This window comes from Myxocyprinus asiaticus, chromosome 38, assembly GCF_019703515.2.
Source record: "Myxocyprinus asiaticus isolate MX2 ecotype Aquarium Trade chromosome 38, UBuf_Myxa_2, whole genome shotgun sequence".
Classification (NCBI taxonomy): Eukaryota; Metazoa; Chordata; class Actinopteri; order Cypriniformes; family Catostomidae; genus Myxocyprinus; species Myxocyprinus asiaticus.
In genome coordinates, this window is record NC_059381.1 from 21,475,778 (window position 1) to 21,496,762 (window position 20,985).

Sequence of the window (20,985 nt, forward strand, 5' to 3'; positions counted from 1 at the left end):
GTCAGCGCCTCTTCTATGAGTTGGGCAAAGTGTCCCGATCTAAGGGGGAGAGATTGAAACTGCACCCAGCTGAGGTCCACTCTGTTGTGGGGACGCTCATCCCACGAGTGCGCATGCTTAATGCAGCTAGATTATAACACGATGGCAACTTACTGAATCATAATATGTCACTGTGCATTTCTTATCGTGAAGAAAATTGGCAAAACGCAGCTTTAATAATAAGAGAGTTTGTTTTTTTGTGAGTTAAAGAAGGATTGAAGTTAACAGAAACGTGAGAGAGAGTAGTCTTCGCCCCATTATACACTGCAAATAAATACATTTTTTATTTGTTTTTGTTTTGGCTTGTTTTCCAATATAAATACCTAAAACTCCTTTAAAACAATGTACATATACTTTAGCAGCTATACTGCAGAAGAATTGTTTATTTTTTTATCTGAGAATGTTGAATATAATATTAAAAATACAAATATTTTAAAATGTCTAAAAATCCTTTAAAAAAGGAGAAGCAGCATATAAGATATTTAGACTCGCTTTTAGAGAATAGATCTTGAATATAAGTGTATTTTGTCTTTACTGCACTCGCAGAAGTGTAACCAAGTGACAAAATACACTTACAGGTGCATCTCAATAAATTAGAATGTCGTGGAAAAGTTAATTTATTTCGGTAATTCAACTCAAATTGTGAAACTCATGTATTAAATAAATTCAGTGCACACAGACTGAAGTAGTTTAAGTCTTTGGTTCTTTTAATTGTGATGATTTTGGCTCACATTTAACAAAAACCCACCAATTCACTATCTCAAAAAATTAGAATACATCATAAGACCAATAAAAAAAACATTTTTAGTGAATTGTTGGCCTTCTGGAAAGTATGTTCATTTACTGTATATGTACTCAATACTTGGTAGGGGCTCCTTTTGCTTTAATTACTGCCTCAATTCGGCGTGGCATGGAGGTGGTCAGTTTGTGGCACTGCTGAGGTGGTATGGAAGCCCAGGTTTCTTTGACAGTGGCCTTCAGCTCATCTGCATTTTTTGGTCTCTTGTTTCTCATTTTCCTCTTGACAATACCCCATAGATTCTCTATGGGGTTCAGGTCTGGTGAGTTTGCTGGCCAGTCAAGCACACCAACACCATGGTCATTTAACCAACTTTTGGTGCTTTTGGCAGTGTGGGCAGGTGCCAAATCCTGCTGGAAAATGAAATCAGCATCTTTAAAAAGCTGGTCAGCAGAAGGAAGCATGAAGTGCTCCAAAATTTATTGGTAAACGGGTGCAGTGACTTTGGTTTTCAAAAAACACAATGGACCAACACCAGCAGATGACATTGCACCCCAAATCATCACAGACTGTGGAAACTTAACACTGGACTTCAAGCAACTTGGGCTATGAGCTTCTCCACCCTTCCTCCAGACTCTAGGACCTTGGTTTCCAAATGAAATATAAAACTTGCTCTCATCTGAAAAGAGGACTTTGGAACACTGGGCAACAGTCCAGTTCTTCTTCTCCTTAGCCCAGGTAAGACGCCTCTGACGTTGTCTGTGGTTCAGGAGTGGCTTAACAAGAGGAATACGACAACTGTAGCCAAATTCCTTGACATGTCTGTGTGTGGTGGCTCTTGACGCCTTGACCCCAGCCTCAGTCCATTCCTTGTGAAGTTCACCCAAATTCTTGAATCGATTTTGCTTGACAATCATAAGGCTGCGGTTCTCTTGGTTGGTTGTGCATCTTTTTCTTCCACACTTTTTCCTTCCACTCAACTTTCTGTTAACATGCTTGGATACAGCACTCTGTGAACAGCCAGCTTCTTTGGCAATGAATGTTTGTGGCTTACCCTCCTTGTGAAGGGTGTCAATGATTGTCTTCTGGACAACTGTCAGATCAGCAGTCTTCCCCATAATTGTGTAGCCTAGTGAACCAAACTGAGAGACCATTTTGAAGGCTCAGGAAACCTTTGCAGGTGTTTTGAGTTGATTAGCTGATTGGCATGTCACCATATTCTAATTTTTTGAGATAGTGAATTGGTGGGTTTTTGTTAAATGTGAGCCAAAATCATCACAATTAAAAGAACCAAAGACTTAAACTACTTCAGTCTGTGTGCATTGAATTTATTTAATACACAAGTTTCACAATTTGAGTTGAATTACTGAAATAAATGAACTTTTCCACGACATTCTAATTTATTGAGATGCACCTGTATATACAAAATACACTTACATTTAAGATACATTCTCTGAAAGCAAGTCTAAATATCTTATATGTTGCTTCAAGTAAATTTTTCTTGTTTTAAGGATTTTTAGACAATTTTAAATGGAAAAGACAAATACACTTGATAACAATAGGATTTTTTTGTAGTGATTTTTACTGAAATAAACATAATAAAAAGTATCTTTTTCTCTTTATTTCAGTGAATGTCATTCAGAGGTTTTTTTAAAAGATGATTTTGTCCTCTTTATTGTTAGCAAGCACATTTAATACAACCTTTTAAGTTGGGGCAGAAGCTGAATAGTTGGTTTAGAGCTAATGATTAATTGTTGCAATTATCGCCCGAATAGTCGAATAATCGTTCTAATAATCATTAGATTAGTCGATTATCAAAATAATCGTTAGTTGCAGCCCTACCGAAAACCCATCATCTGCACAACAGAACTCTTCACTTAAAAACTCGTGTAAATGGCAGGATGGCTGAGGTTAATATGATGTATTTATGAATTTATATCTGTTAAGCACTTATATGGGATTACATAAGGCATTAATCATATCTTGCAAATTATAAATGTGATTCAGTTTGGGGGGACACTGTCTTAAAAACATAATATATGTAAAAAATAATTATCTTTGGACACATTTTTAAAGCCATGACGGTAAAAACAGCTATTTATCATTTTTGTGTTGGGGCCAGTGAAATTTTGGCAGGGCCAGTAAAAATCTGAAGAACTGTCCCGACCGGGCCAGTAGAAAAACTCCTTAGCGTTGAGCCCTAAATAGTACCAACTAGTTTTGTCAAAAGTACCAGTATTTGGGTACCAAGTCAGTACTAAAATAAAAAAAGATGTAACGATACCAGTGTTTCTGCAGTACCGGTAGTACCGAGCACAGACTCTGTCCGGTACCAACACGCAATAAGACTGACATACGACAGCTTTAAAATGCTCGCAGGCTTAATTTGAACGTGTGCTCTGTTACTCCTTTTACACTGAAATGGACAATTAATCCGAGTGACATGCCCTAGTGTGATTTATTAAACCGCTGAAGGCTGCAATCTTAGCATGGATGATCTGCGTACTTTAAATGAATGTATAAATCCGACTGCTCATACTCTGGAAACTCCACAGACATTGAGAATCATTCACGTTGTTTGAGATGACAAAGCAGAGCCCTAATCCACTGTGACCCACCCAGCACATGTAAACTATATACATGTATACACACGTCATAATAAAATTAAATAAAACATAGAATAAAATATTACAACTGTACAGTAAAATGTAATATTCTCTTATTAGTGTAAAATAATAATAAACTAAAACTATAATTATTAAAAATAACCAAACATTTGTTCAATAGCACATTATCATATTATCATATTTTTTTCTCTCCCCAATTTGGAATGCCCAATTCCCAATGCGCTGTAAGTCCTCGTGGTGGCGTAGTGACTCGCCTCAATGGCGGAGGACGAATCTCAGTTGCCTCCTCGTCTGAGACCGTCAATCTGCACATCTTATCACGTGGCTTGTTGAGCGCGTTACCACGGAAACATAGCTTGCGTGGAGGCTTCACGCTATTCTCCGCGGCATCCACGCACAACTCACCACTCACACCACCAAGAGCGAGAACCACACATTACAGCGACCAGGAGTAGGTTACCCCATGTGACTCTACCCTCCCTAGCAACTGGGCCAATTTGGTTGCTTAGGAGACCTGACTGGAGTCACTCAGCACGCCCTGGATTCGAACTCGTGACTCCAGGGGTGGTAGTCAGCGTCTTTACTCGCTGAGCTACCCAGGCCCCCCCATATTAGCATATTTTTGCTGTGATATTGAAATTGGTATCGAGAACCATGACATTTCACTGGTATCGGTACCAACTAGAGGTCCACAGATATATCCGTTTTGCCGATAACAGATTGGTTATCGGCAAAGATCCACACCGACAGTTTTTCCCCATTGCGTCTGGCGACTGCGCTCAAGTACATATGTGCGTTGGCACGGAAACTCGCATACGTGCATATTTGCGCTTTTCAATTTAAACTGGACCCGAGTGATACAACCGACCCAGAAAACCATAATCTTTTCAACTTTAACGTTTGTTCGAGTCGTTTATGTCAATAATGAAAACATGGACTGGTACCAGGAAAAAGTGAAATTCATAATTGTTTTTTAAGTTGTCTCCACAGAATGATTATACTCTAGATTTGATACATTAACAGGTTTCTGATTTAATGCTATCAGACTTTGGGTCTGTAAATTAAAATTAGCAATTTCTCATCCTAATTTTGTGTTCAGTTTTAAAGGGTTTATTAAGTTATCCAGAAAACAGCAGTGAATGTTTTTCCCTTTTTCAGTGTTGTTGCTTTATTAATATTCCCTACAATTTTATATGTACGAATCATATGCAATCTAAAGGACTGTGGTTATTTATATAATAATTATTATATTAGTAGATACCATGTGCCCCCTTTGTTTTTCCTTGATATTTTTAAAGCATTATAAATTGAATCTGGACTTTATATGCATCAAATGATCATGTCTTGTGCATGCACTCTTTTTATGTACAGCAAGTATTAACCATGGATTTAACAAATAAAAAATATTTGTCCTGCATAAAGTGAGATTTTGTCCAATATATATATATATATTCGATGAAATCATGTTTAATGATCTGAAAATAAATACAAATTATTTGACAAATTACACTGCATTCGTTTAAGTTTTTTTTTCTAATGTACAATCATTTATAGCTTTTTTCTCTATGCATGAATGCAGCAAGGGATGTCGAAGATGTTATCTGCAACCACTAATCTAGAATCATTTTATTACGTTTCACTGCTCGTTAAGGTGTGGATTTGGCTTTGGGAAACTGACCAGCAGTTATGAGCCACTTTATCCCGAAGCAGAAATCGAAAGCAACAGGTTGTCATTTAAGTGAGATAATTCCGCAACATTTTAAATCAATGCACAATTGTACTTCTACTCTTAAAATATAAGGTATTGACCATATAAGTACTTCAATGAGGAAAGGTAATAGAGAACAAAAACTAAAATCAAAGAGAGACTTTTTGAATATACAAGTTAAATGCTATGAAATATCCTGGATTGAATGAAGATTTGGATTTTAGTCCTTTTTTGCATATGTGGTTGTATTTGTTTTTTTTATGATGTTCATTATTTGTAATATTCCCTTTGAGTAAACAAGTATTAGTATAATAGCGAATACTTAACACTATAGTTAACATGTTGATAATGTGACTTACTAAATGATATTACTCTCACCTGTGTGAAGTTTGTTTGTTACTCTCTCTGAGAAAGGCTCACACCAAAATGCGTAGGAGAGCTGTTTTACCCTTTGTATTAAGCCATGTAATAATAAAGGCTTTTTATTTAATAAGAGTGGCATGGTATCTAGCTTTTTGTTTTTTGGACTATTATGAACCCTTGACCATAGAGCACCTTAAATTTATACTCCACCCTGGAAGCACTCTCTATCGTAGGACATTGATTAAGGATTTATTATTGTTACTGTTGATGAATAATCGATTTTCATTCGTTAACGATTAAGAACATTTCTTAAAATGTGCAACCCTAGTTAGGCAGAATGTTAGTCTCGGTCACCATACACTTTCATTGTTTGGAAAAAAGATTAATGAAAGTGAATAGTGACTGGGACTAACATTGTGCCTAACATTTCCTTTTGTTTTCCACAGAAGAGAGAAAATTATATGGGCTTGGGGAGGTTGAGTAATCATGACAGAATTTTCATTTTTGGGTGAACAATACATTTAATTACCTGTTTTAGGATTTGTTTAAGGCATTTGCCAATATAAATGCAAGTCAGCAGCACGATTGAATGTCTTACTGGGAAATAAGTGACTTAATAGGAATTGATAAAGTAGACCTCTGTCAAATTTAGGTGAGGTTGTTGTAAGATTTTTTTTTAATACCAGTTTTATCCATACAATGCACGAGAATGGTGACTGAAAGAATGTGTTCAACAGATGTTAAACAGATCTGGAACAATAAGAGGGCGAGTATGTGATGCCAGAATTTTCACGTTTGGGTGAACTATCCCTTCAAGTTCCTAAGTATCAAGTCTGAGGAACTGGGCGGTGTCATACAATTTCTCATTAAAAAAAAACGAGAAGGGCTGCCACAAGAAGCTGACCCAAAAAGCAAAAGTGGTGCAAAACCGAGTCCGGGTGTGGTCAAGCAGAGAGCCCATCTGCAGTAAGATTAATTAAAAGCATACAAGGGCATTTAAACGTGCAGGGCTGTGGCATGGCAGGAATTGTTGCTCTGGTCTCTGGCACTGGAAAGCATCTGTCTCGGGGTGTAAGAGAGCAACAGAGAGAAGAGGGCGAGACAAGAGGCTACGTCCAAACAAGTGACTCTCATTACCTCATTTATGCGATGAGAGATGGAGTGCAAGTGCTATACTTCCAATAAGAGGCAAGATCTGGGGGAGGGGGCAAAATTCCTTTAAGTACAAATATCTGGCTTTGACACTGACACGTCTGACTTGTATTGTTGTTGCAGACAGGTTTTGGGCTGGTAATCCTAAACTAACATGAAAACAATAGAGTGACTTGGTGAAATCAAAAACAATGCCTCAAATTCCTAAGTCTTGAGGTAGCCAGTCTTTTGTAACTCGATGATGATCTATTAAAAAGTGCATTTATTAAAAATATTTACTTCGTAACTTTAAAGGTGCTATATGTAATATTTTTACTGTACTAAATCATAAAATGACCATAAAATGTCAGAGAATTAGGAAACATGCTAAATTGAAATACTGGCTTCTCTGATAACAATGCTACAGCCAGTATATTCTACTTTGAACTTTCCATTCCAGGCCGGAATTTCTGTTTCTGTTTTGGCCTGTGTGATCCCGCCCACTGCCCACTCACCAATAGTATTTCGACACTGCAGGGTTGCCAGATTTATACAAGTTTGCAGGCAAACAACACTGCGTGCTGCAGCTATGGAAGCCAGCAAACGAACTGTCTAGTCATTCAGGTATGCATGCATACGCACACACACAACATAGCATATTTATATGCTTGTGTGTGTAGAAAGGTAACATTTCGACTTACAGAGTGTAGTGTTGTCACGGTACCAAAATTTCAGTAGTCGGTACCGATACCACTGAAATTTCACGGTTCTCATACCAATTTCGGTACGACAGCATAAATATGCTAATATGACAATGTGCTACTAAACACACCCATTTAGCCTATTTAAAAAGTTACATTTCAATGTAAATAATACATTAAAAGAAATGTTTCCTTCAAGTGTTTCTCAATCAAGAACGCATTGCTTAAGTGTTATTATTAAGTATTATTATTATTTTCCAGAACTCCATGTTTTAGTTTAATTTCATCGTCAAAATGGTGTCTAATCAATTAATTCTTAAAACTTTTAACAATGAAAATAGAACTTTAACAAGTCATTGCATTTTTTTGCCAAACTTTTATTCAACAGCAGTCTTGCTTGTGATATATTGCTTTATTAATATTATCATCATCATCATCATTACAGTGAATTTTAAATTTTACAATACAGTTGTAATATATTTCTGTCACAATTTCTTCAATTTCAGGGCCCTATCCTATATTTTGAAACGTGAAGGGGGAAGATTACTGGTGTTTGTGTAACTTTTTAGATGTTATGTTTTAAATTGTATTACTGTAAGCACTTTGGTTAACTCTGTTGTTTTAAATGCTATATAAATAAAGTTGAGTTGAGATTAAAGCACAAATGCTGTGATTTATTTATATTAATATACAGTTTACATGTGCTGTGTGGTTCATAGTAGGTTAGTGCTCTGCTCTGTCATCTGATACAACATATCGTGAATGATTCTCAATATGTATGAGCGGTAGGATTTCTACATTCAAAGTACGCCGCTCTTCCACACTAAGATTGCAGCCTTTGGTGGTTTAATAAATCACACTAGGACTTGTCACGATTTTAATTTGATTAACTGTCCATTTCAGTGTAAAAAGTAACAGAGCATGTGCTCAAAATTAGCATTTTAAAGCTGTCGTGTGTCAGTCATACTGTGCGCTGGTACCGGATTGAGTTGGTGCTCGGTACTACCGGTAATGCAGAAACACTGGTATCATTACATCTTTTTTTATTTTAGTACTGATTTGGTACTGAAGTAACAGTATTTTTGAAAACACTACCAGAGTGATAACATTAAGAAAAACAATATTGGTTGAATAGCTTGTGCGCAAATATAAATCTAATACATGTGTATACTTGGGATTTTTTTGGGGGGGGAGAACATTTTTTCCTGCCACATACACACACCCCGACAATATTTTACTCCAGGTAGTTTGCAATGTACCAAGTTTACAAAGAATTGTCAAACTGCAAAATAACATTTAATCCCAAATTAAGACTATGCTGACACTATGCTGTAAAAGGAGAAAACTGGTAATACAACACACACAACCTGCTTTGAATACATGTGCTGTTTGTACTTGTTTCATATGGAGTTGCTTCCTAAGACAAAGTATGATCCCTGAATGTATAGCCTCCAATTAAATATTAGAGAAAAATGCATAATTCAACTGATAAGGTCCCATAACTTTTAATAACACTTAAATAATCCCTATGGACAGAAGCTAAGGCCAAATTTTACTTTGGTTTTTCACATGATACTACATCTCACGCACACTGAGCGCGATGCAAAATTCACCATCAGCAGAGTATGTGCATACAGTCCGCATTGTCTTCACATTAGGCACGTAACGATAGACAAATTTCACAATACAATGCAGAAGCCTCACGATGCGATACACAAAAAAACACCCACAATTTTTAAGTCTCATGTAATCACAGGTTTCTCATGCTTTTTTTTTTTAATAAGCTGGTTTTTGATAGTTATGAGCGTCTTGCTGTGCATGTAATCATGCTCGGTTTTGGCTGGGAGAGGCTGTCTGTTAACTGCAACTTGCTGCTGCTGTTTCTGCCTTGCAAATCCACCGATTTGCACGGTGATGTCGGCGTAAACAAAACGCCATTTTTAATGCACTGTAGTACTGGGACATGACACCATTGTCTGGAAAATTCGACAACCTGTAACGCAACAATCTACTTTCCGTTTGCCATTGGTCTTCGAGCTCTCAATTCCTCTATGAAGACTATTTGCTCTGTTTTCCTGTTGGCGCTCAGCGCCACCTCTCGCCACCAAGCATTGCTTGGTTTTAATCACACTAACAGTTATGTATTTATTAATGTATCGTACAATACATATTCTACCCAATCAAGCAGCGTTGTATCATACAATACAATTTGATATATTTTTTTTTTTTTTTACACCCTTACTGAACATGCGCCTGCCGTTAAATGTACTAAAAGAGTATCACAAACAGTCATAATGTGCATTCGTCAAATATGTCCATATGGGCTCACAGTAAAAGGAGCATACTTTGAAAGGCTAGAGCAATCGGCCATCCACGAGACATAGTGACACACTGAAAAATGCAGTTCACCATAGCCTTCACACAGAAGACACAATTTATGTATATAAAGAAACCATCTCAAGCAGCTACATAATAGTAGCAAAATCTACTTAGAGGAAAATACACAAAGTCTTGTGATAATCAAATGTCACAAAGAGCCTGTGAAGTAAGTAGATACACCACTTTCTCTAGCACCATCACATTAAAGATCAGTAAAGGAATTTCCAGGTTGTTCATATGATTATAGCGACAGTTCTCCCCAAAGACAGGGAGTTCACTTGTAGTTGATGTAGTCATATACAATCGCAGAAGTTGACTCCCACTAAAGACAGCAATATGTAATTAATAACACAGTCATGTGCATTGCGTTTTGGTCATTAAATATAATGTGACAATGTGATGTTGCTGTAAAAATATGACTGCAACAAAATTCACAAGAAAATCCCTAGAGCTTCCAAAAGACAAATACTGTGGATGCTCCAAAAGATGATACGTTTGGTAATGCAAATGAGCACTTCAGGAGCTGTAGTATCCGGAAAAAGAACTGTATGAGTAAATGGTAAAAAAAAAACATACGTAAATGTTTTTCTACTCTCAAAAGTAAAAGCATCTTGACATGAAGGCAGAAATTGCAATTGTTCACTACAAGTATGCTGCTCTTTTCATTTGACATTTGTCTGACTCAGATATTAGTTTAATGGGAAAGTCTCTAAATGAACTCAGAATATCACTTCTCTGTCTGGTGACCAGGACAGCTTGCAGTAGAGGCCCTTTGAAGTTTTATTTATTTTATTTTTTGATTTGGAAAAAAAAAAATACTGTTGCCACAGCTTTGATATTTTTTTCTGAAATAAACAATAAAATTACATTAAACAGCAGCTCTCATGTTGAACGAGGTGTTAAAACTACAAACAAGTAAATTATTCTTTTTGACCAAAATTAAGTCATGTTTTGCCCATGCTTCCAATTAAATTTTTTTTTCTTCCCTTTTCTCCCAATTTGGAATGCTCAATTCCCAATGCGTTCTAAGTCCTCGTGGTGGCGTAGTGACTCCGTAGTGAGCGCGTTACCGTGGAGACGTAGCACGTGTGGAGGTCCACGCTATTCTCTGCAGCATCCACGCACAACGCACCCCACTGAGAGCGAGAACCACACATTATAGCGACCACGAGGAGGTTACCCCATGTGACTCTACCCTCCCTAGCAACCGGGCCAATTTGGTTGCTTAGGAGACCTGGCTGGAGTCACTCAGCACACCCTGGATTCGAATTCCCGACTCCAGGGGTGGTAGTCAGCGTCAATACTCGCTGAGCTACCCAGGCCCCCCAATTTAAGGGTTTTTACTCTTAAGCCTTTACTTTGATGTAAAAAAAATTACAAATAAAAAACTAAGGAAGTGTGTGTGTCGTTTCTTTTGACAACAGTTTTGGCAGGCTCTAGTGCTCCATCCAAACATAGTGAAATGCTCTTATCTCCTCCTCGACCCACAAAACCCTGGTGCTATGTGTTTACTTTAGATTTTTAGACACTTGTAATGGCCAATCATGAATACCTGAAATTACGCAAATGTGCAATGAGGTAAATCTGAAGTGCTTTTTAGCGCATTTAACGCATTAGCGACGCACACGAACCCCGAGCACAGCTCCCAGTGTATAATATATAATGAGAGCACAAGATGAAATGTATCGCTCTAAAACTGCTGTAACACCGCACTGCAACCAAAGTTTAATCAGCTGAGTTGCTGCGTAATCAGTTAATGGCTGAACAGACGGAGTTGTTGAATGACTGGTCTCAGAACAGTTTGAAAGGCACCTGATTTTCATCCTACCTCCATATACAGTCTCCGAAGGCAGCATGTTCCAGCTTTCTGATGCGAGCCTCGTATCAAAGCAAAGCACATAAGAAACACTCGTAAACATCTGTGGCTCGGTATGTCAGCGTGTGCTCAAAACTGAAAAAGTGATCGGTCAGTGGCAAACTTCTGAAGAGAGCTAGACTTCGAAAGCGCTTGTGATTTGACCTCTCTCTTTAGACACAGCCTATTATAAAAATGAGCAACAATTTGCAACTTTACCTGGATTATCATTTCTGTTTGTTAGCTCACTAATATTGCAGACGATTATGCTTAATTAACCGTGAGAGGTAGAAATCATGATTGTGATTAAAATACGATTAATTGTGCAGCCCTACTGGATGAGTCGGTAAGAACACTGGTAAAGGTGTTAACGTCCAATGCAAATCAGTGTAGTGGGCAAAAATCTACCTCTGTCAATCCATTTTTACTTAAACTGCTTATGACCTTAACCCGATTAAGGAAACCTTTTAAGGCGTTTACAAGATTACACACATTGTTGATTTATTATGAATAGCCTAATCGGTGTAAAATAGTGCATGTATTCACGTTCATTGTTGATGGACACACAAATACTAAATATGACTCGCTATCTGTATCCAGCTATGCAAATTTTTGGACTTAAGATGAATGAAGAAGAGCTGTTCAGACGTGATGTCAATTCCTAGGCGAACCCAGAAGTCTAGTTCACCCTCTGGATTTTTCTATGGGTTTTTAAAATGGGGGTTTTGAAATTATAAGTAAAAAAAAGGTCTGTGGTAAACATTACATGATGATACGTGGACGTTATGTTATGTTCACACTTTCATACCTCAAACGTAAATTTTTAAGCCGCTGTGTTTTTAAAAAAAATATGTAATTTAATAAAATTCACGTTTGAGATATGACTGTGTGTAATTTATGCTGTAGAACAAAACATCCACATATCATTAAGTAATGTTTACCACAAACCTTACTATACTCATAAGTTCAAAAATCCCATTATAAAAAACACAAAGAAAAATCCTGAGGGAAGTTTTTGTACTACAAGCTGAACAGCTCTATTCCATGCAAAACTAATAAAAGTGTAGAGAATGCCAAGCATTTAAATGCATTCAATTGATCAGTAATCTCATCAGCGTAATATGACAAGTTCTCACATGATCCGGCTTCCAGGTCAGATTAGCTATCATGATTCAGATTTCCTTTTGGTTATATACTTATGAAACTCTCAAATATCATTTCTTAACATGTTAACAGTGTATATTTTAAGTTTACAGGCATTTAGACTCAGATAATGCAGGGTGACCTAACAGGTAGTGGAGGCAGAGTGCTAGAATTCTTGTTGGGATTGTGGGTCCTACCTGAGCCTGATGTCATCTGTGTACCTCCACCATGTACCCCTCCCCCTAAATTCCAAACAAATACCAACAACACAAAGGGGGTGACAGTGGCACCCATTACAAGTTATAAAAGGCAACACACACACCCCTGTACTCCAGGCAGAGGGGGAAATCACATGTAGTTCTGAAATACAATAGCATATATGTTTGTGAGCATGTCAGCACAGAAGCGTGTAGGCTTGAACTGTATAGTTAACCAAGTCTCGTGTAGCCAGACCTATGACTACGGTATAGGTCTGGGGTCTATGGCCATTTCAATTGGCCAAGTACCGCCCATTTAGACAGGAAAAGCAATCTTACTGACATGTAAAGCGACTAATCACAGTCAATTTTGTTTAGAGGCAGGTTATCAAAGATGTAGCATACCATAATAAAAGGCCGACATGGGGAAATCATTTATGAATGGCACGCGAGTCTCTGTGAGCGATTGCACAGTAAATACACTGTAGAAGAGCATAAAATGTGTAGAGAGTCTAAATACAGCACAGAAAACCTTATTATAGAGAATTTCACACACACAACTAAGTAAACAAAGCAGAAAATGCAACTCTGCTTGTGGATATCCGCTATACTTTCTGCTATGTGCCTCAAACAAAACTATGAATATCTTTAAAGGACTTGATGTCACTAATCTAGCAAACTTGGACAAATTCTGTGGTTATTTCATTACAAGTTACGTGCTTCTGCTGGCAGAAGTTCCATCAGATCAGCCAATCAGATTTGCACTGACATGATCGAGAAAGCGTTTTCCAGTTGTGTGTTCTATAAGCACCAGGTGGTTAGGGCACGGACTGTGGGCGTGCCATCTGAGGCTGAGACTATATTCAACCTGACTTCAGGCATTAACTTTAAAAGGGGGCATAATATTTCTCTGCAGCCAACGGCGTGTTCATTTTCTTTTTAATACTGCATGGTAGTGGGGCAAGTAGGCATGAATTTTTCATCATGCATTTCTTGCATGGTGAATGCTAGTTATTTGTCAACACAGGTACTGACATAAATCCACAACATAATCTTTTGCTTTTCAAATAAATGCTTTGAAATTGAGATTTGTTACAGCTTACATACACATTGTGCACTGTGTCTTCTTTGGTATGTAAATTCTAATTGTCTGAGGTTATAGAAGTCGGTGTGTATGTGTATATGTGTGGAAGCACAGACTTGATGTCAAAATGAGTGGTTGTAATTGAAGTGAAATTTCCTAGGTGGTCATATTCAGAGTTTTGGGATTGATGATTAAACCTCAACAGGATTTAACAGCTGCATCTTGAACGGGCATTGATGTTTGACGACAAACCCGCATGACATGTCGTTTTGAAACCCAGAGTCACACTAATGACGCTGGGTTCATGGCAAATGATTGTGAAAGAAATTTTAAATTGTTTTGGTTTTTACATTGTAGACCTATGTCATTTAAGAAACTGCAGTAGGAATATATTCACTCAAGTCCAAATATTGATAATCATGTTTGTAACATCTAAAGAAACAAATGACATGTACATAAAGTACATATGTCAGATCTAAGTCAAATGCCTAAGTTTACCAACACAGTGCATTGACCTGGAGCAGCACAGTCACGCACATAAGCTTTGCTGAACTGCCTTTCCAGCTAACATTTGGTTACGTACCAAGATTCACTTAGCTTACAAGCTAGCGACATCACTTCCAAACTACATCCTTCAAACTAAGCCCAGTCTGTCACTAATACAGGCCAGTAACGCAAAGTATCGCGTGTTACACTTTAAATGGCATAAACTAAAGTGTCAACTGGTTGACAAACTAGTGGAAGAACGGTGAAATTATTTGGGATGCCTAACTATCAGGCGATGGCGTTGCCCGCTGATATTCACTTTAGGCCCAAATCGCAGCCTTCGCCTCTGAGTCTGGGCTAAGCTAAGCTAACTCGCCTCAATTTGAGCAATTTAGAAACGCAACTGGCAACGTGTGTCGAGAGAAACTGTTGAAATGGCTGCTAAAGTCGCTCTCTGGCGTTACATGTATGTTGTCAACAGTGACACGGAATACATTGGCCTCTTGAGAGTATGTGATTAATTCGCAGGCTTCTGGTGGGTTGGGAACGGAGCCTATTTACGCTGGACGGAGTTAGCTAGCTAGCTAGCGTGTGATAGCATGAAAGCTAAAACACATACACACTTTCTTACTGACTGACTCGCTCTCACCTCAGACACCTCATCCTCATCGCTGCCGGATCCAGGACCCGACGATAGCACCGCGGCTGCTGTGAGTTTGAAATCAAGTCTGTCTGCCGTAGGCCCGCCAGCCTCGCCGAACAAGCGGACTTTCTTGCCACCGACGGCGATACCGAGGCCCCCGAGTCCGGCTCCTGGTGTAGCTCCAACCCCCATCCCTAACGCAGGGGAACGCGGAGTCACCGAGTCAATCTCGTCCTCGAAGCCGTCCGTCAGCATTGCCGTCCCGGCTACTGCATCCTGCATAATTTCCTAAATAATACGTATATTTGTGAAGGATATGTTGTCTCTTCACTTTCTTTTGGGGTTATATTGTTATAAAATAATTACGTTTTACTTCAGAAAAATCCTCAAACTCTCCCGAAGCGAGAAGAGAATCTCTTTCCCCCAAGCCATTAACTTTCTAACAACCTATCCTACTTCGTTCCATTTGTGTAATGGCCCGCCCCTGTTCAAAATATGCGAAGACTATTGGGCGAGAGAGTTAAGTACTGAAATCTGATTGGTCAAAATACACGCTACTCGACCGAAACAACGCGACGTCAAGGTTGGTTTACAAAAGGGCTTTAAGTTTAACGCCAGGAAACATCATTTAGTAAAGACGATTGGACGCGGACATGCTTGTCACAAATTCCCGCCCTCACGTTACGCCTATTTTTGTCTATATCGAGAAAGAAGAGGTTAATTTGTTTTCAGAAACATATTTAGGAAGTTTGAGTTTTCAAGGTGTCATGTTTACAGTAATGCAATGTAAGATGCACCACAAGATGTCAGTTTAGCTGGTCACAAACTGTCGAATTCTTTTCATAACTTTTTTTTTTTTTACATTATTACAAATATGTTGACAATTTAAAATCTGTAGACTTGTGGATCTCTTTGAATCCGATAGTAAGCAGCTATACATTATTTAACATGTTAGGACAACTGTGTCAACAGCCTGCGAGGGCGCGACCGACCTGTGTGAAGCAATACCCGGATTTCTGTGGAAGTTTGATTATGTTGTGGGACTTGTAGTTTCATTTTGACGGGGAATCAATATAGTGCAAATGCCTAAAATCATAATACTATGTGAAGTAAAGATCAAAATATTCCCAGCTATTCAACATGCAATGTCTCAAGTCAAAATTATAAATAATCAACTTTTCAGAAGATGCCAAATACCATCCTGATGTAGTATTAAAAAAAAAACTACAAATAAAAACTACAAATTTAATTTTCTGTGTTCACATCTGTGTATGTAGCCTACATTGCAGGTTAATTCTCTCTCTCTCTCTCTCTCTATATATATATACACACATATCAGCCACAACATTAAAACCACCTGCCTAATATTGTGTAGGTCCCCCTCATGCCGCCAAAACAGCACCAACCCGCATCTCAGAATAGCTATTCTGAGATTATATTCTTCTCACCACAGTTGTACAGAGTGGTTATCTAAGTTACCATAGACTTGTCAGTTTGAACCAGTCTGGCCATTCTCTGTTGAACTCTCTCATCAACAAGGCATTTCTGTCCACAGAACTGCCCCTCACTGGATGTTTTTTGTACCATTCTGGGTAAATTCTAGAGACTGTTGTGTGTGAAAATCCCAGGAGATCAGCAGTTACAGAAATACTCAAATCAGCCCGTCTGGCACCAACAATCATCCATGCGATTTATCTAATCAGCCAATCGTGTGGCAGCAGTGCAGTGCATAAAATCATGCAGATACGGGTCAGGAGCTTCAGTTAAAGTTCACATCAACCATCAGAATGGGGAAAAAGTATGATCTCAGTGATTTGGACTGTGGCAGATGGGTTGGTTTGAGTATTTCTGTAACTGCTGATCTCTTGGGATTTTCACACACAACAGTCTCTAGAATTTACCCAGAATGGTATAAAAAACATCCAGTGAGGGGCAGTTCTGTGGATGGAAACGCCTTGTTGATGAGAGAGGTCAACAGAGAATGGCCAGACTGGTTCAAATAACTGCTCTATACAATTGTGGTGAGAAGAATAGCATCTCAGAATACTACACTGAGATGTGGGTTGGCACTGTTTTGGCGGTTAAATGTATCTTTACATTGTGTGTGTGTATCGTAAAGTACTTTTTTCCATTTTCAATTGTGATTTTGCTTTCTTGTAAATTAGGACATTGATGTTCATTTTTTTCATGACAGCTACTTCTCAATGTCAAAATTTCTTAAAAAAGCATTATGCAGACATTTTGTTACAGGCAGCTAATATTTTACAACCATTGTGAAAAATATTGTCACATCAGGTAGGTTTCTTTAGTTAAAATTATAAGGCGCTTGAAAGCAATAACCATTATTTTAATATTAACAGGAGATAAAATAATTGGAAAAATCGAAGAATCCCATGAATTTATATGCGTGATCCATTTGTCAAAATAGGTACACCAACTCTTGTCCACATGATTTTGGTTGGGTGTGAAACAGCAACCTTAATTTAATTTTATACAGCAATTCCAAATTACCCCTTATTATTTTACTGTTATGTTTATATACTTTTGTGGTGTTTACTATTTTAAGTAACAAAAGATCAGCATGCAGCATGAGGATGGTGCATTAAGAACTATGAGATATCTTATATTTTATCTTTTGATTCAAGTTTCTTTTGGAAAAAGAATCAAACTTGAACCTTTTCAGTTTTATTCCCTCTGCCATTCTAACTGAATTAACATTGATCTCTGAACTCCATTGTATAACAATGCTACAACATTTATGTTTTATTTTTAAATGTATACTATATAAATATCACATCTGTACTGTAATGTGTGACTAAAAAGAATCCTAAAACAAGCCACACTAATTTTACAACTCACTTACTACATGTATGTGATGTGGTGTTTTGTCCACTTCACATTTAACATTGTTACTGTTCTGCTTTGAATACATAATGTGAACTGTTTAAAACAAAAATAATTTATAAACAGTTGTGTTAAATAGTAAAAATCAAGTTTTAATAGTACAGAAACAAATAGATATATATACAATAAGCTAAAAAGCAGTAAAACAAAACAAGTAATTCATTCAAGTGACAATAGGCATTGATATTGAAAACTAGTTATACATCACCAGTATACATGATATACACAGATCAAAATATTTAGATGCTATAGAGTGCTCAGAAACTCTCTGACCTGAAAATAACAGAAACAGTTAGTCATTTTAGATCATGTCCAAACATGGCATTTCTTAAACAATTTACTTTAAAATGCAAAAGAATGAGAATGCAATACTACTACGGTAAATACTAAAACAATACTAGCATTTGGCCACAGACACAAATATACTGTACATACCTTGTCAATTACACCTTCTTGTTTAATTCTGTCATTTTTGAAGTCCTCATTAACATCCAGGACTAGAATGGGAAGGTCTTTAAGATACTCAAAATCCAGCCTGTAGACGATAAGATATTCATTTAGGTTGCTCAAATAGGTTAACTACAAACTGCTCAAATATAAGTTTGAGCACATATTAAAATATTCACTTACTTTGTGGTTCGGTTGTACAGCCAACACTCATGCTTATAATGCAGCTTCTCCAGATACTCCAGTGGAATCCCCTGTTCCTCCTCTCGCCCTCTGAACTGAAGACGCTGCATACATCTCTACAGAACATATGTTTATTCAATAAATTGTAATGTCCTTGAATCTTCCTCATTTTTAGATTAAAATTTAAACCTGCACAATGTAAAGAGCAGCTAGGTACCTCGGGGTCAGCACGGAGATAGATCATAGCATCCAGCTCAAGCTGAGACTCAAACTGAGTGAGGAGCCATGAATGCCAGTCTTGGTAGATAGCCCACTCGGTCTCATTCAAATCTCCAGACTCAAAGAGGTTGGAGGCAAACACATATCTACAAAAAATAAACAATAGAATTTTAATAAATATCTACTTTACCTTTAAAATTCCTCTAACCAAGTTTTCAACAACTTTGCAAAGGCAGTCTTCTAAACTATGGAGAGAATATGTTATGTACCGGTCACTGTAGACCGAACGCTCATAGAACTGGACTGGTTTCTCAGCCTGCCGAAGCTTGGCAGAAGGAGGCTGAAGCTGTGAACGGACGCGACTCAGGCAGGCGTAGGTCTGGAAAGTGTAAGACCAACGGCTGGGCTTGTCATATAACATCTGCAGAAGGTTGCCGCCACTCTTCTGGGATGTGCTAAGCTCCTACAGGGTTTGAAGGAGAGCAAATATATGAAGTCATTCAAAGAAACATTTGAGGCCATGTTTGGAAATCTTTAATAGTCATACCTCAAACTCGTTTTCCGTGGTCTGCACATTGCACCACTTCCCAATGGGCTCTGGTATGACCTCCCACTCATCTGACGTCCGCTCCAACAAATGCACAAATGTTGACTTCCCTGCAGCTTTTTTTTTTTTTTCCACAGACAAATGTTTTTTTTTTTTTTTTTAACCTTAAAGGATATGCAGATATATTGTAGAAGCTGACTGTATTAACTAGTGCAAAATAACAACAACAACAAAAGCTGTCAAAAAAATGTCAATGATTTATTATAAATATTACATACAATTCTCTATAATCATATCTTTAGCTTAATCGTCATGGTTCTGATGTTAATTACTTTAAATTGTATTTAAATTTCGTTTTCTCTATGGAAATGGATATCTTTTAACATAAATGTATATACAGTGTTAACAGACACATTATATGGGACATTGATGCTTTGAACACTGTTATTTCCTGACGAATTGTGTAAAAATAGCACGGTTGTGCTAATAATTCAAACTGTGTGTGTGTGAATGTTAAGCAAATGTACATCAAGTATTTGGCGCCAACCGCGCTACTGTACAAATACAAAAAAGCAGCTCTTATATAAGGCTTACTGGCTCATTAATAAAAATAACAGTAGTAATACGCACTGTAAAGGCCATTTTGATTATATATTAGGTGTTATGTGTTTGTATATGTAACTTTTGCAAAAGAAAAAATAGACTGAACTTACCAATGTTTCCCTCTAATGAGACTTTCAGCGCCCTTTTTTCGAAACTGAGGTCAGCGTCGAGGCTTGAACAAAATCTCTTGGGAGGAGTAGCCATTTTATTCAATGAAATATTATATACGCACAGCCTAAACCTGCTTTTTATAATTTTGAAAAAGGCAAAAGGTCTTTAAGCACAGCTAAAACGCTTCTGTGCGCGCCTAAACGGTAAACCGGTTGAAATTCGCGGCAAGTCGTCACATGGGCACAAGTTGGAGGAGGGGCTCTAAATTCATCGTTTGATTGGCCAATTACACACAAGGGGGCGTTTCAACGGATGAAGACCGTGCTGCTGAAATATATAATTCCGGTTCTGTAAAGTATAAAGGCTCCCAATCTGCAAGACAACGTTCATAAAACGTTCATACAATGTTTCTAAAGACCTTAAATTATATAAACTCAAGTGGCAAATGATCGTAGCTGTGTACAGAAAACTGCACGTTTTAGGAAAACGATGCCAGTGTAATACAATTTAGTTTTTACATTATAATTGCCTGGTTAAAAAATACACTAGGTTAAATTTGAACCAAACAATTCGAGAAATGAAAGAAGTTGTGACGTTATAATACAGTCAAACCAGTTTTATGGAAGCCCAGGAGTGCCAATTACAAAAGAATGAAGGAATACGTTGCCATTTAAATGTGAATAAATAAACCAATTTAAAAATGGACAAATAAATAGACACATTTAAATGTGTTTATTTAATTTGTGTTTAAAAATGTAATTATATTTAACAATAAAATTGTGCATCAATAAATCATATTTATTTCATGTATTAATGTCATTAAATGTAGTAATAAACGAGTACATTAATGAGTCTTTAAATACACTTTTTAATGCA

General features: G+C 37.5%; 2 protein-coding genes across 4 annotated transcripts in view; both read right to left on the bottom strand.

The window, feature by feature from the left end:
- LOC127428648 (ankyrin repeat and KH domain-containing protein 1-like) overlaps positions 1–15,543 on the bottom strand; it is a 61,313-nt gene extending 45,770 nt beyond the window's left edge. For 2 of the 3 annotated variants that reach the window (XM_051677139.1, XM_051677138.1), the window contains exon 1: positions 15,102–15,543. In XM_051677139.1, the coding sequence (XP_051533099.1) occupies positions 15,102–15,377 (276 nt within the window). In that variant the 5' untranslated portion in view covers positions 15,378–15,543. Of the gene's footprint in view, positions 1–11,515; positions 11,566–12,882; positions 12,995–15,101 lie in introns of those variants that run through there. The other variant, XM_051677140.1, reaches the window with a different exon arrangement.
- A 2,468-nt stretch (positions 15,544–18,011) lies between these two features.
- Positions 18,012–20,341, bottom strand: zgc:110540 (deoxynucleoside kinase). Its single transcript, XM_051677143.1, has 7 exons — positions 20,109–20,341; positions 19,396–19,511; positions 19,118–19,311; positions 18,847–18,994; positions 18,630–18,745; positions 18,435–18,534; positions 18,012–18,272 (listed from the first exon to the last, which is right to left on the bottom strand). The coding sequence occupies exons 1-7, from the start codon at positions 20,200–20,202 to the stop codon at positions 18,246–18,248; spliced, it is 795 nt and encodes a 264-aa protein (XP_051533103.1). The 5' UTR covers positions 20,203–20,341; the 3' UTR covers positions 18,012–18,245.
- Between the last annotated feature and the right edge of the window lie 644 nt (positions 20,342–20,985).

Excerpts from the sequence above, each read along its gene's own strand:
- zgc:110540 (XM_051677143.1), bottom strand. The coding sequence starts at position 20,202 with ATGGCTACTCCTCCCAAGAGATTTTGTTCAAGCCTCGACGCTGACCTC. Across the intron at positions 18,535-18,629 it reads CTGTACAACCGAACCACAAA|GCTGGATTTTGAGTATCTTA; the intron begins GTAAGTGAATAT and ends TATCGTCTACAG. Across the intron at positions 18,273-18,434 it reads AAGAAGGTGTAATTGACAAG|GTCAGAGAGTTTCTGAGCAC; the intron begins GTATGTACAGTA and ends TGTTATTTTCAG.